The 15,160-nt window shown below is 31.7% G+C and overlaps 1 protein-coding gene across 1 annotated transcript in view; it reads right to left on the bottom strand.

Moving 5' to 3' along the window:
- Positions 1-15,160, bottom strand: part of LOC143546434 (aspartic proteinase oryzasin-1-like) — a 40,411-nt gene that overhangs the window by 10,731 nt on the left and 14,520 nt on the right. The window contains exons 3-9 of the mRNA XM_077038103.1: positions 5,021-5,115; positions 4,813-4,925; positions 1,691-1,859; positions 992-1,031; positions 839-903; positions 566-679; positions 414-478 (exon numbers count right to left, since the gene is read on the bottom strand). Of these exons, the coding sequence (XP_076894218.1) occupies positions 414-478; positions 566-679; positions 839-903; positions 992-1,031; positions 1,691-1,859; positions 4,813-4,925; positions 5,021-5,115 (661 nt within the window). The remainder of the gene's footprint in view (positions 1-413; positions 479-565; positions 680-838; positions 904-991; positions 1,032-1,690; positions 1,860-4,812; positions 4,926-5,020; positions 5,116-15,160) is intronic.

Here is a 15,160-nt window from a genome sequence, read left to right as displayed (position 1 = left end):
AAGATTGAAGACCTCACTTAAAACTATATTTAGTTTAAGGGGGAGTATTGAAGTTAAACAAAATATTAGTTGTATTATAAGTTATAAGGGTTTGTTTGCTATTAGTTTAAAGTTTGTTTAGGGGTAAAAGTGTCAATGTAAATAGGTTAGGATCAATATTGTAAAAGATTGAAATGGTTATTGTTGAAACGTCGCGACGGTATCGATAGGTAGGGTCTATATATACCCTCATCAATTCCTTTGATTTGTGTCAGACAATATTTATTAATCAAAGAATTCGTTTAACATCATCATTGTGTTCTTATTCTATATTTATATTCAATTGTTTGATAACCATATTTACAACATGTTCATCATGTAGAAGTTAATAAACCAATTACGTAAAGAAGTCAAGAACAAGATAAGAATCTGACCTAACTTCCAAATCTTCACTTTTGGGACAAAATGCAATAACCGGGCATATCCTATTTGGGTCGACCTGTTTTCAGATAAAGCAACACATGTTGTAAGTAACCCGATCAACAAATAGATTCCACTGTAAAACAATAGTAAACAATTTGCTTACCCCCGACGAAATCAAATCAAATATCAGTTTCCAAAATGCTTCTATCGCACTCTTGCAATACACATTAATAAGTCCATTTACCCCGATGGCGCGATTTATCTGTTTGATTACATCCTGAATGGCAACGTGCACAAAATATAAACAGTACACTTAACCAGCTAATAAGATCACCACTACAAAGCTAACGGATCATTAACATCATTTCAATCAACATTTTAAAGAAAATAAGGTTTTTTAAGTACAACATAATATCAAGAAATAATTGACACGAACCACTGGACCTGCTACGAATGAAGTTCCTGAATCTGCAATTGCCGAACATCCACTCGTACAAAATCCTATGAGGAAACACCACAAAGGCACAAATCATTCGAGATTCAAGGTTCAAAATCCTACGAGGAAATATGATACCCCTCAACTGCGTACCTTTGGCTTCTCCACCAATAAGTACATCGTTCATATTAAACTAGCAAGGAATAAAATCACAGAGAGAATAAGAATAAGAAATAAGAATAAGAATAGAGAAAGCAAAACCATTGTCACAAAAAAAAATAATAAAAAACCCCAATGGTTTTAACTTTTATAGCAATATATAACGATGGTTCATTTTTTTAAAAACTTTTACTTCTTACATTCAAATTTATATGTTGTGTACATAATTAAAAACCATTAAACAACATTTTCATGTTTTCTTTTATTTTTATGCTTTTACAAAACTGCAAACATTAGTAATTTATTTCATGCTTGATTTCTTTCTGTTTTAAGGTGCTTATTAAGTGTACATATATAATATACAAGGATTATAATTAGTGCATAGTTAAATGCATATTTTTTTAGAAAATCTTATTTTGCAATAATATAATCAACATAAAAATAATAATTTTTCTATAGCCGTAATTCTGATATATGGTGGAACCAGATTTAAACCCTATCAACAATGACAGTGCAGCCACTTTTTACCCTTTTGGCCTTTCACTCTTTTAGCCATGTTATTTATCATTTTTTCATCACCATCATAAGTTCTTAAATATTGGAATAATTGGAATTAATAGTAGAAAATGACTTCGTATATGACCTAATGTCTGTATGTGTGCATGTATGTATGTGCATGAATGAGGATTGAACCTGCCAATAACCCTTTTGTGTGACTGGAACGTAAGTGTGCTTCCCTTTGTAATGCTTTGGATCAAGACCACCAAACACAATTTCACCACCTTCGCTTTCCTCAGATTGTCGATTTAGCCAAAATGAAAAGATGTGATTTCTAACTAGATCTTGATTGACAATATTATCCCTGTACAAAATACATTTAAATATGTGTAGCGTAATTAACACACACATATATATAGGATTGATTTCTTTTGAGAACCACTTTGAGCTTTAAGAATTCGAAAGAACTCAACGTAACAAATTTTTTTTTTTGAAATTTTTTTTACACATGTGTAATACGTAAGTGTAAGTAATGTACAAAAAATTACAGTATTTTTTTACACACCGAATTAACTTATTACACTTGTGTAACTAACATTTAAACTTGTGTAATAATCAAAAATACTTATTCTCTCTCCTGATTAATTTTTTAATTAAATTTAATCTCAGCCACATATTTCATACCATTTAATTAAATGTGTGGTCCATAATTGAGTTCTCAAAGTTCTTACAACTCATCAAGTTCTCAAAATGATTTCTTTTAAGAACCACTTTGAGTTTTAAGAACTCGAAAGAACTCAACGTAACAAAAAAAAATTTTGAATTTTTTTTACACACGTGTAATACATAAGTGTAAGTGATGTACAAAAAATTACGGTATTTTTTTACACACCGAATCGACGTTTTACACTTGTGTAACTAACGTTTAAACTTGTGTAATTATCAAAAATACTTATTCTCTCTCTTGCTTTATTTTTTAATTGAATTTAATCTCAGCCACATATTTTATATCATTTAATTAAATGCGTGGTTCAAAATTGAGTTCTTAAAGTTCTTAAAACTCACCATGGTTCTCAAAATAACACTCCCCTCCCTATATACAGAAGGACATGTTCAAGAGGGACCTTAAAAAAAGTGAGAAACTCTTCATTTTACATGTAAAAAAAACTAGAAATCATTTTTAATGTAAAAAACACAATTTTACATCATCTTTTGAGAGTTTTTTTTACATATAAACACATGTAGAAGCCGTAATCTAAAAAATATCAGTTAAAAAACGGTAAAACAACTTTTTTACAAAATTAAATGTTTTATGTTGGAATTTCTTCTTCATTTATTTATAAACAAAAAGTTTATGCTAAAACAAATATTTTACATGTGAAATTAAGCTTTATATTATTTTTTTACATGTAAATGAAGAGTTCCCCAATTTTTCACTTTTTTTGAGTTCCCTCTTGAATCTGTTTGTTATATTATATATATATATATATATATATATATATATATATATATGATTGATTTCTTTTGAGAACCGTTTTGAGTTTTAAGAACTCGAAAGAACTCAACGTAACATTTTTTTTGTGAATTTTTTTTTACACATGTGTAATACGTAAGTGTAAGTAATGTACAAAAAATTACCATAATTTTTTACACACCGAATCGACTTTTTACACATGTGTAATTAAAGTTTAAACTTGTGTAATCATCAAAAATATACTTATTATCTCTCCTCATTCATTTTTTAATTACATTTAATCTCAACCACATATTCTAACTCATTTAATTAAATGTGTAGTCCAAAATTGAGTTCTTAAAGTTCTTACAACTCATCAAGTTCTCAAAATATCCCTCCCATTCTAACTCATTTTTTTGTGAATTTTTTTTACATATATATATATATAGGGGAGGGATATTTTGAGAACTTGATGAGTTGTAAGAACTTTATAGACTCAATTTTGGACCACTCATTTAATTAAATGAGTTAGAATATGTGGCTGGGATTAAATGTAATTTAAAAATGAATGAGGAGAGAGAATAAGTATATTTTTGATGATTAGACAAGTTTAAACTTTAGTTACACATGTGTAAAAAGTCGATTCCGTGTGTAAAAATTTACGGTAATTTTTTGTACATTACTTACACTTACGTATTACACATGTGTAAAAAAAATTCACAAAAAAAATGTTACGTTGAGTTCTTTCGAGTTCTTAAAACTCAAAGCGGTTCTCAAAAGAAATCAATTATATATATATATATATATATATATATATGGGGTAAGGATCCTAAGAGAACCCTTTGCAAATTGAGAACTTTGAGAACCATTTTGGACCACTAAAAACACATTTAAAAAATATTTAAAAAAATCATAAAACAAACAATAATTAAAACTTTAAAAAGTAAAAAAAATCAAAATTCTTATATTTCATTCTGGTTTCATTAAAAAATAAAAATAAATAAATAAAACGTTGTATTATACACATATGTATAATTTTATATAATCTTTAGTTACGTAATATACACATGTGTACAGTATCATTTATCTTAAATTATACACATATGTACAAAAAAGCATGTAAATGTACATATATGTATATATTATACATATGTGTATATAATTTAGCTAAACCGAGGTTCTTTATGAAACCGGAATGATAAAATAAGAATTTTGTTTTTTTTACTTTTTTTATTTTTGTGTTTTTTTATTTTATGATTTTTTTTTATATTTTTGGGATTTTTGTGGTCTAAAATGGTTCTCATGGTTCTAAATTTCAAAAAGGTTCTCTCATGATCCTGATCCTATATATATATATATATATGTGTGTGTGTGTGTGTGTGTGTGTGTGGACAAGTTGAAAAATGAACTTAAAAAAAGTGAAAAACTGGGGAACTATTCAATTTACATGTAAAGAAAATACTTAAAGAAATTCATTTTTCATGTAAAAAACACATTTTTACATAATTAATTTAGAGACTGTTACATATAAACACACGTAGAAGCAGTTTAAAAATAAATCAGGGTGGTGAAATTACGTTTGTCAATCAAGATCTAGTTAAGGATCACATCCTTTCATTTTGGCTAAATCGACAATCTAAGGAAAGCGAATGTGGTGAAATTGTGTTTTTTTACATGTAAAACATGTGGAAGCCGTTTAAAAATAAATCATCTAAAAAAATTACGTTTTTAGACCAAAATGAAAAGATGTGATCGTTAACTAGATCTTGAAGACAAAAACCCAAAGTATACATGGTTCGTATGGTTCGTTTATTTGTATGTTTCAAAATAGATATAGACATAAAAAAGTACCTAACTAACATACCACACTGGGATAGCACTACCAACAGATATTTCTTTAAATCCAAGCCCAAGGATACCATCAAACTTCCCAGCCAAAAATGTTAGACCAGGCTCTTTTGTTACCTCGATAAATTCCTGATTAGATTACAAGTGTTATTAGTTGTACACTTCAACCTTCTAAGCAACTTGAATGCAACGGCAAAACCTGACGTCAAATTTGTCAAATTCACCTGATGTTGGATAACTAGATCACCAACTTTTACAATGTCTTTACTAAAGTACCCAGATATTGATTCAATGTTGTAATGGATAGTAGCTGGTCTCCCTGCAGGAATGAAAGTCACCAAATATAACTTAAGGAAATGTATATGCCAAAATAAAGTTTGCTTGAGAATGTTTTGTGAACTAAAAGTTTCTATAATATAATGCCTAGTGTTTGAAGTCTTACATATCCATCAACTCCATTCCCTCATGAGAAGTTATGATATAAGATATTGTACTAAGATTTTGAAAAATGATTTAGCTATGTTTATTATTTGAGATGGTGAATTCGTATTAGAGTGTGCAAGGCAAGATAACGTGACGTGAAAGGTACAAGTTAAATGGTAAGCTGTTACTTCTAATATAAGCTAATTAAAGGTTTAAGTTCATAGGATATGATTTATTAAAAAATAATTCTTATTATTTTATCAATCCTATGTATAGTCTAACATATCTTTGTTTATATATGTCGTGTAGGTTTTCATTATTGTAGTTAAGTTTTTAATGAGTTTCTTTTTACAATAAACATTCGGGTGTTTTGGCAACTATTTATGAATATCAGTTCTAATCATGAATTGTTATCGAATCCAAGATCAAGAAGTTATTACTAATCACTAACGCATGATCGATAACCCACCGTCATCGAAGGAGCTACCATAGAGCGTAGGGGTGTGATCGAGAATTTATGGTCGACCCACGAAGTGTTGATACATCGTTTGTCTTCTCGGGTCTTTGTTAACGTATTGGAAATTAGCTTTAATGTATCGGCGTATTGTGGTAATTTGATGTAAGGCTCATTCTCTATGGGTTGTATAGAGAATGAGACTCATATGTTTTGGACCTCATTCGTTTGGGTTGTTAATGAATGAGTAGTATGAAGGCTATTCATTTTGGTCTGTATAACGAATGGCGTAATGAATGGGACGCTCATTCGTTAAGTATGTATAACGAATGAGCCATCACCTATAATTCTCAGTTCTTATTTCATTACGTTTTGTCTCGTTGCGCTTCCCAAATTCTCTCTCGTTATACACATTAAAAACCTAGTTAACCTAATTGATTATTCACTCAATCATATCATAAGACTAGATCCAATTGATCCATTCGAAATGGATAATCAAGCTCATGTGTTCTCAAGTAGTATCAGAGCTTCGGATGTCTAGTTGATTGTTATCAACTCGAATTAGGACAACAAATCTATGTTTCGAGAAGTAATTGTTAACATAATTGAACGAATTTGAAATCGGATATTATGGACCTAAAATCAATTAATTGAAGCTTATACAGATGATAATTGATACTGATTTGGTTATAGGTTTGTTCGTAATGATATGTAAATGCTTTGGACTGATCTAATTGTATTATTTTGATCATTTGGATTGATTTCAAGTTTAGAAGGAAAGTACAGTGTTTAAACGTATTGAATTTTGACTTTTGGAGTCAAAATTGGTTGTTATTTTGACTGAATTGAGGAGTTTGGGACTGAATTGTGTTCGGATTGAGGTTGATATGGTTTGGTTTTGGTATTACGAGTTAAATGGTAGTGGTTTGGATTGATTTGGTAAAGGTTTGGATTGTTTAGTGAATCTAGATTGGGTGTTGTGGATGAGTACATTCATTAATTTCATGAAGACTTATGAGTTCATTCATTATAATTCATTCGTTAAGCAGTTACTAGGTTGTGGTAACCGTTTCAACAACCTATTCTTTATTGTTCACACATTTGTTATGTTATTTCCTATTCACTACTTGTTCATTCGTTACCTGGTTCATTACCTCATTCGCTATCATTGTTCATTACACTATTTCATTCATCATACTGTTTTAAGTCTCATTCGTCAAGTCTTATTGTTGCTCATTATCCTTGCTTATTCATAACTGAATAGTTTCTTTCACTATCTAGTGTCATTCATTACCCTTAAACTTCTCATTTGCTACCACAGTTTTCAAAGTTATCAAGTTTCATCCCTTAACTTTCAAGTATTGACAGATTAAATTCTTGAACTTATCAAAATGGCAAATTACTATGCTTTGGCTTCTTAAAATGCAATTATGCAACAGATATTGAATTACGATATTGAGATCGGGTCTCAAGCTAATACCCCAAAGCTTAACAATCTGTGTGATTTTCCAAAGTGGGATCTAAGATTTAGGGCTCATTTGGGAGTGGTTCACCCAAAATGTGTGCAAAGCTTGGAGCATACATATATCAGATTGCTTGTTGATTCTCCTGGCTATGGTCAGATGGAAAAATTAATTTCCCAAATGACATCCGAAGAACTTAAAGCCTAAGATATAGAAACAAAGGCTTATTCTACATTAACCATGGCTTTAGCTTAACATAGTTTCCATCAATTCAACCATTTTAAGCAAGTTGATCCATTGTATCAAGCTTTAAAATTAAGAAGCTTGAGAAACACACAAGAGAATAAGAAGTCCATGTTGAAGTTTCAGTTCCAGAACTTTTATGCATGGTGAAACTGTTGGAGAGTTATTAGCAAGGTTTTGCCATTTGATGGCTGAATTAACCAGATTTGAGATAAACCGGGATGAAGGAGATCAGATTGATACCTTGAAGAATGCTCTTCCAAATTCATACTCAACTTATTTGATGGTACTTACTGAAAATGGATATTTTAGAAATCCAAGGCTTACTAGTATGGATTTTGTGCAAAAATTGGAAGCAAGAGAGTTTGAATTGAAGTATCAAGGTTCATCCAAGGGTAATTAGAATCCTACATTGTATGGTGGGAAATTCTTGTGAACAAAAGTGTATCCACTCTATTACAGCTGTTTATACTCAAGCAAACCATGAGGTTCCTCCTCTAGAAGCTAATCCTGAATCTCATATGTTTTCTAGTTTACCTGGTACTAGTAATGGTTCAATTCTTTCTGTCGCACCACCTAATGTAAACGTCAAGGAAGAAAAGCAACATTTTGTTTTCTTGGGTGCATTTATGTTTTCATATGAACAATTGGTGGGTATTCAAGTTGCAAATTGTGATATGACTGATTAGGATTATGATTAAATAAATCCTAATGATCTTGAGTTAATGGATTTGAAATGGAACATGGCTATGATTGTTAGAAAGATCAAGAAGTACATGCACAGAACTGGGCATGACTTGCTAGCCATGAGTAAGAGAATTGGTTTTGATAAACTAAAGGCGAAATTCTATAATTGTCTAGACTTTGGGCATTTTGCTAAAGAGTGTGATAAGCCAAGAAAATAGTATTCTCTTGGTCAAAGGGCTCAAGATAGAAACTCCAAAGCGGGAAGTATAGCACCAGTGAACCAAAGGTTGTAGAATTAGTAAAGCCAAGTGAGTCAAAGGCAATGATAGCACATGAAGGGATAGATTGGTCACTAAGACTATTAGGTGAGACATCTATTGAAGTGCAGCAAGCTAACCTGGTTATGATTAGCCAGAAATAAATGATTGTGGATGTAACATTCGTCAAATTTATAACCCGAAACCCGGCCCCTTAACCTTTTTTTCTCGTCCCGTTAACTTTTTTTTCCCGCCCGTTAAACTTTTTTTCTTTCATCTATTTATTTATGTATTTATTAATCAAACGATCGTTACTCATTTAATAAAGACGATGAATTATTGTTATTATCAATACTTTTAAATCTATTCGGTCATTATTCGCTTAATTCGTATGCGAGTTTAACTAGATATTAAACAAATTATAGAACTATCAATTGTGCAAATTCCACCCCTAAACCATGCAAACCTAATTTGTTTCGCCAGCCAAAGCCTAGGGACCCAATTGAAAAATCCTTAAACTTTGTTTCTTCCTTCTCCCTCATTCTTCACTATCATGACATTACCCATTTTTTCTTGATTTCTTGATACGTGAAATAAGCCATAAACCACGGAATTGGTCATAGCCACAAGTCACTCAATCATTCAAGTAAGCGTTAAATTTCGTGCTAAACATGTTAATAATATGTTAATTGATAGCTAAATCATCACTAACAAACTCGTGGATGATTAGACCTCGTAACCCTATAAAAAATGCCTATAAATCAATTGAATCATCCTACATACTCTTTATCAATTTCCAAAACAAATTCCTAGGTCAATTGCAACAAGAGAAGTTGTTTAAGATCGTTTTGTGTTCATGTTCTTAGCCAAAAGCCTAACTTCTCGTTTGCCTTCAACTCAAGCCTATAACAGGTAATTGTTATAAGATTTTGGGTCGGATTTTGATGCTTAATCAAAGCCCTCGGTCATTTTTGATTGACAGAGGGAAATGGATCTTCAATTTGGGGTTGAACAAATTAGGGTTTATGAGGATTGGGACTAGTTACAGGTTCTGTTTAAGCTTTTCATGATCTATTTCATTAACAAACTGAAGCACCGACCCAGTTGGGTGCATGGTTTTGATTTTTGTTGTTGTTGTTATTATTATTATGATTATTATTATTATTTAAATAATATCTATATTAAAATAAAGACTATTTTCATCCTTTTAACGAATCGAACATATCTAGACACACAAAATAAATTTGTCTTTCGTCTAAACTTTTCCGAGTATGTATATATTATTATATATGTCACTATACACACACACACACATTTATTTTGTTATTTATTTATTTCTTTGTTTAACCTAGTATAACTATATAAATAAATAAACTAAAATAGTTTTACTTGTTTAATGAACCGGTCACCGCTAAAGTCTTAATAAAAAGTTTTAATTGTATAAACATATATAATATTGAGATGGCATTTTTGTTTAAAACCCCAAAAAAGTAACTTGTAATAATATCTAAACATATATAACACTTTATCGATCCCCAAATCCGTTATAAACCCTTATTATCGAGTCTCTTTTTATGTTTGGTTATTTATTTAGTTTTGTCACTATAATTAGGACTTATCGTTGAGACTCCTTGTGGAACCAACTAGTTCGCCTTAACCGTTTCCGCGTTCACATTACTGTCCACCTTACTTAAGGTGAGTAATCACATCCCTTTTTTCTATTTTTTTGGGGGCATTATGTGTGTTATTATTATTATTATTATTATTATAATACTCAAACTAGTTCCATTATTTGTGTGTTTGTGATATTACTCGATTAATTGTTGATTGCTATATGAATTATGTGTTTACTGCTTTACTGATTGGTTGGTATCTTATCCTCATCCTCATTGATCATACATCGTCGAGGTAACTCGACACCTATTATTATTATTATTATTATTATTATTATACTAAAACCATGGTTACTCGCTCAACATGTGTTGTTGACAAATTATTTTTACGCGTAATGCAGGTGGTTATAGGAAGTTATTTGAAGTGAAGACACATATTGGACTTTAGGCTTAAAAAATATAAAGTTTAATTGTTGTATTTATTCATTTTTCCTTTGAAATTTTTTTGTATAATTGTTGTGAATAAATAAAATTATATGTTGACAATTATTATTATTTTAGTGTCTTTGAGCTATGATACAAATTATGGCGTGGCCTGACATGTTCCGCGTAGGTTGGGGTGTGATAGTGGATGCTAAGTATGAGAAGTTGATTGAAGAAAGTGATGAGTCAGAGACAGATTCCGAAATCTCATGTATTGATCAGTATGGAACCTTCGCTTGCATGACAAAAATTGAAGATGTTAGTTCTAACTCCTCTAATATTGTTCCTTCTGTTGCTGATGAAACTAAGAAAATTGAGTGTTCTCATTGTGTTGAATCCAAGTCTAAGCTTGAATTGATACGTCAACACACTGAGCAATTAGTGTGTGATCTTGTTATTGTTTGTAATAATTATTGGCAAATGGTTGACAACGATATAAAATATAAACAAAAGGTTACTGCTTTGTCCAAAAGAAACATGATTTGAAAGTAGAGTATTATACTAAACTGGGAATCATTGAGAATCAGTTTCAAGAGATTTTAAGGTTAAGAACCAAAATAACTGAGCTAGAAAATGAGTTAATGGAGTAAAAAAAATAACTTGGGAAAGTTCAGAAAATCGTCATTTTATTAAATGAAATCATTGAAGTCAATAATAATCATCAAAAAGTTGTTAAAGTTGGTTTAGGGTTTGTTGAAATCCCTCATCCTTTTCATAATGATTATACATAACTACCAGACACAGAAAATTTACAAAAAGTGGATATTGATAGTCTGTTGACGATAGATCCTTCTGTGACTGTGAGTAAGGATAAAGTTATTATAGAGGAGAATGTTAAACCAGTGGAACCAATAAAATATGTTGAAAAAAAGTTAACTCCAATATCTCATGTTCATAGCAATTTGGCTTTCTCTGAAACTGATGATGGTATATTAGTTGAAGATGTGTTTGAACCAACTGTGATTCACAAGAATAAGAATATTCCCTTTGAAAATCATATTCAGTGTGAACTGTGTGATTTTGAGAAAACTAGGCTTGGTTCTAAGATTTCTTGTGTGAGTGAGAGAATATCTGAAAAGAAGGTGATTTCAGATGAGGATTTAATGAAGTTTATAAATCCTGTTTATAATGATAAAGTGAAAAAGGGTAGGGTTTACAAGCTCAAAGGGTTGAATCAAGTGTTTGCTAATGAAGATTTTCCTTTGAGTTTGGTGAAACCTGAATTGATTGAAAAGGTGTTTAATCGTAAAACACCGGGTTTAACTGAAATTGACAAAGCTTTTGTGAAATCAAAAATTTTTAAAAATAAATCTCAAAAGAAAACTAATCAAATTTTCTAAAACCCATAATGTTCGTGAAGTCATCTGCATTAGATTCACTTCACAGTTTCTCTGTGTGTTCTAATTTAGATTTTTAAAAAAGGGGCATTTACATATTTTCCCTTCCTAAGTGGCTCAGTTACATATTTCCCAACTTAAAGAAAACAATTACATATGTCCCCTCTTTAAACCATGTATATTACATATTTATGCATTTCATTTAAATTAATTTATTAGTTGGCAATTATGCCCTTAGTTTTTAAAATAAAAAATAAAAAAATAGAAAGCTGAAAGCATATAGAAATGTGGTTTGGTGCACCACAAAAAGAAATTAGAGTAAACATGGTAAGTGGTAACCCCACCTTCACAGTGGTCCTCTTCTCCGGCCAAGTTCCTATCTATCTATCTATCTATCTATCTCTCTCTCTCTCTAACCTAACCATCACACACAACCCACCAGGCAAACAGTCCACCACCATCTTGTTTTAACGGATTGGTCGACCCATCTCCGGCGACCACCACCACAACCATGTTTTTCAAATTTGAAGAGAGTGTTAGATATAACGTGGTTGATCTCGTTTTACCCGTTTGAGAGCTTCGCAGTGGGGGAATTTGCGTCGTGGAAGTGGTTTGTTGGAGGGCGACGGTGGAAGAAGAGAGGGCGTGAGATAGAAGGTGGAATTAAGGTTGGAAGAGATATGAGACATGAAGAAAGAGGGAAAGTGTGATGGGAGTGGTGGTTTGTGATGGTGATGTAGTGGCTGGATAATCGAGTTCGTTGGAAGTAGGTTGAAGAAGATGATGTGGGTTCTAACTATTAACATAACTTTGTTTTTTTATTCTAAACTGATTCAATATATTTGTTAGATATTTTAAACAAGGGTTAAATAGGTCATTTGATTTGAAAAAAAGGGAAACATGTAATTAACTTTAGTTAGTTGTGGAAATATGTAATTGATGTTGTTTAGTAAGGGGAAATATGTAAAAATTCCTTATAAATATAAACATGAAAACAAGTTTGGTGACACTAATGTGAAGGTTGTGACTTTTCAACCTGATGATTCGCATGATAAAGTTGGTTCACCACAAATATTTGTGGATGTGAGAACATGTTTCTAATGTGGTGAATGAGGTCATGCTGCAAAAGTTTGTGAATCTAAGGTTAAAATGTGTGAAAAACCTTTAATCAAGGAACATGTTCTTGTGATTAGGAGTATTTTTAAAAGGCAAGTTACATGAATCAAGATTGATGATACTAAGATAAATTTTAGTGAGACTAGCACTAGGAAGATGATTAGGGTTAACAATGAAAAGAAAAGTGTGAGTATCAAAAAGGTTAAGCTTGTTAAACCTATATGTAAAATGTGAAAAATGGTGTGATTTGTGATGAATCTTATTTGAGGAAGAAGTCAAAGGCAACTTTTACTTATAGTCAGTTTCATCAATTATATCAACATAACATGGAAACCTAAAGTTGTGTTATGCCGAAAGGAATCAGAGGTTTAGCCGCTTGGGTGGCCTTTTTGAACTAATTAATTACTTGTATGTGTAGAGTTCATCCAAGATTATTTCAGGAGACAAATGGTTCATGGATAGTGGATGTTCTCGACATATAACAGACAGTATTAATCTCCTTTCAAATGTGAAAGATATTCAAGGGGGTTATGTTGCATTTGCGGGTAATAAATGTGGGTTGATTATTAAATAAGGTAAAGTTTCAAATAGTAGAATCACATTTGAGAAGGTAAATTATTGTGACAAGGTTGATCATAATCTGTTGAGCGTCTCACAGATCTGTGATAAATAGTATACAACCTTGTTCACTGATAAAGAATGTGTGATTCTTAAACAATAATTTGTTATTCCTGAATATATGGTTGTCATGTGATCACCCCGATTGGAGATATTTATGTGCTTAATATAGCATCGACAGTAACTTCCTCATTGACAACATGTTTTATCTTAAAAGCAACTGAGAAAGACAAGATCCTTTGGGATAGGAGGAGGGTCACATCCACATTCGTAAGATGAATCATTTGATGACAAATGATTTGGTGGAAGGTGTTTTGTTGAAGAACTTTCATATGGACGATCATTGTATTTTGTGCAAGAAAGGGAAACAAAAGAAGAAGTCACATCCATTGAAGTTGATCAACTTAATCAATACACCTTTGGAACATCTACACATGGATTTGTCCGGTCCCGTGAATAGAGAAAGTATTGTTGGAGATTTGTACTGTTTAGTCATCAATGATCACTATCCAGATTCTCGTGGGTGTTATTTACGAGCACGAAGGATCAAACAACCGTTCTTGTGCAAAATCTGTTCACCAAGATCGAATCAATTTACAAGTTTAAAGTGAGACGTGTCTGAAGTGATAATGACATCGAGTTTAAGATTAACATGAGGGAGTTCTATTGTATTTAAATCCATCATGAATATAGTGCACTCTATGTGCCACAACAGAACAGGGTTGCTGAAAGGAAGAATCGAACCATAAATGAGGTGGCTAGAACTATGTAGCGGATTCTAAGCTTTCCAAGTAATTTTGGAACGAGGCTGTGAATATTTCTTTTTATACATTGAATCGAGTTCTCTAGGTGAAGAAGTTGAAAAACACAAGTTATGAGTTGCTTAATAACCGTAAGCCGAACCTTCAATTCCTTGAGCCATTAAAGTGTCCTTGTACTATGTTGAAGAAAGATGCGGGTGAATTTGAAGATAAAGCTATAGAAGGTTATTTTCTTGGGTACGTGTCGCCTAAGAAACGAGTATTTAATCTCTCTATAAGGTGTGTTAAAGAATGGTACCATGTTGATTTTCAAGGGTACACCACTCCACCTGATGGCAAGGGACCTGATTGGATGTTCGATTATGATGGTCTATTGGATTCTTTCCCTTCCTCGGTTGATGTACACAATGAAGATTTGGTTCGTGTTTATATTAAAGGAGAAATTCTATATGTTCCAAGATCTTATACTTATCAAGATCCAATTGTATATGATCAACCAGTATTGTCAGATGATGTTTCTGTTTCATCTGATGATGCCGACTTTGAAGATTCTACCTCTGATATCGTCTGTTGATACATCGTTTGCCATCTCAGCCTTTGTTAACGTATTGGAAATTAGTTTTAATGTGAAGCCACCTCGAACATTAAAGGAAATTGGTGTTGAATGTGAAGCCACATCGAACATTGAAGAAAGTTCATTTAAAGACTTTTCCTCAAAGTCTTTACAAGAAATTCAATATGTGGTACTACAATGACAAGACGGGAGAAGTGGTGACTGTGTTGGGTTCTGGGTTGAAGATTGAGTTTATTTGGATAATTGATCCAATGTGGCTTGTTAACTCGTCTGAGTCTGATAACAACGTGTTATTTCATCTATGCAATTTCAATGTGTTGTTCGAGTTTGTCATG

Source organism: Bidens hawaiensis, unplaced genomic scaffold, assembly GCF_021521415.1.
Source record: "Bidens hawaiensis isolate Kalapana, Puna unplaced genomic scaffold, B.hawaiensis_p1.1 tig00014339_1, whole genome shotgun sequence".
NCBI lineage: Eukaryota > Viridiplantae > Streptophyta > Magnoliopsida > Asterales > Asteraceae > Bidens > Bidens hawaiensis.
This window is presented reverse-complemented; position numbering and strand designations above follow the sequence as displayed.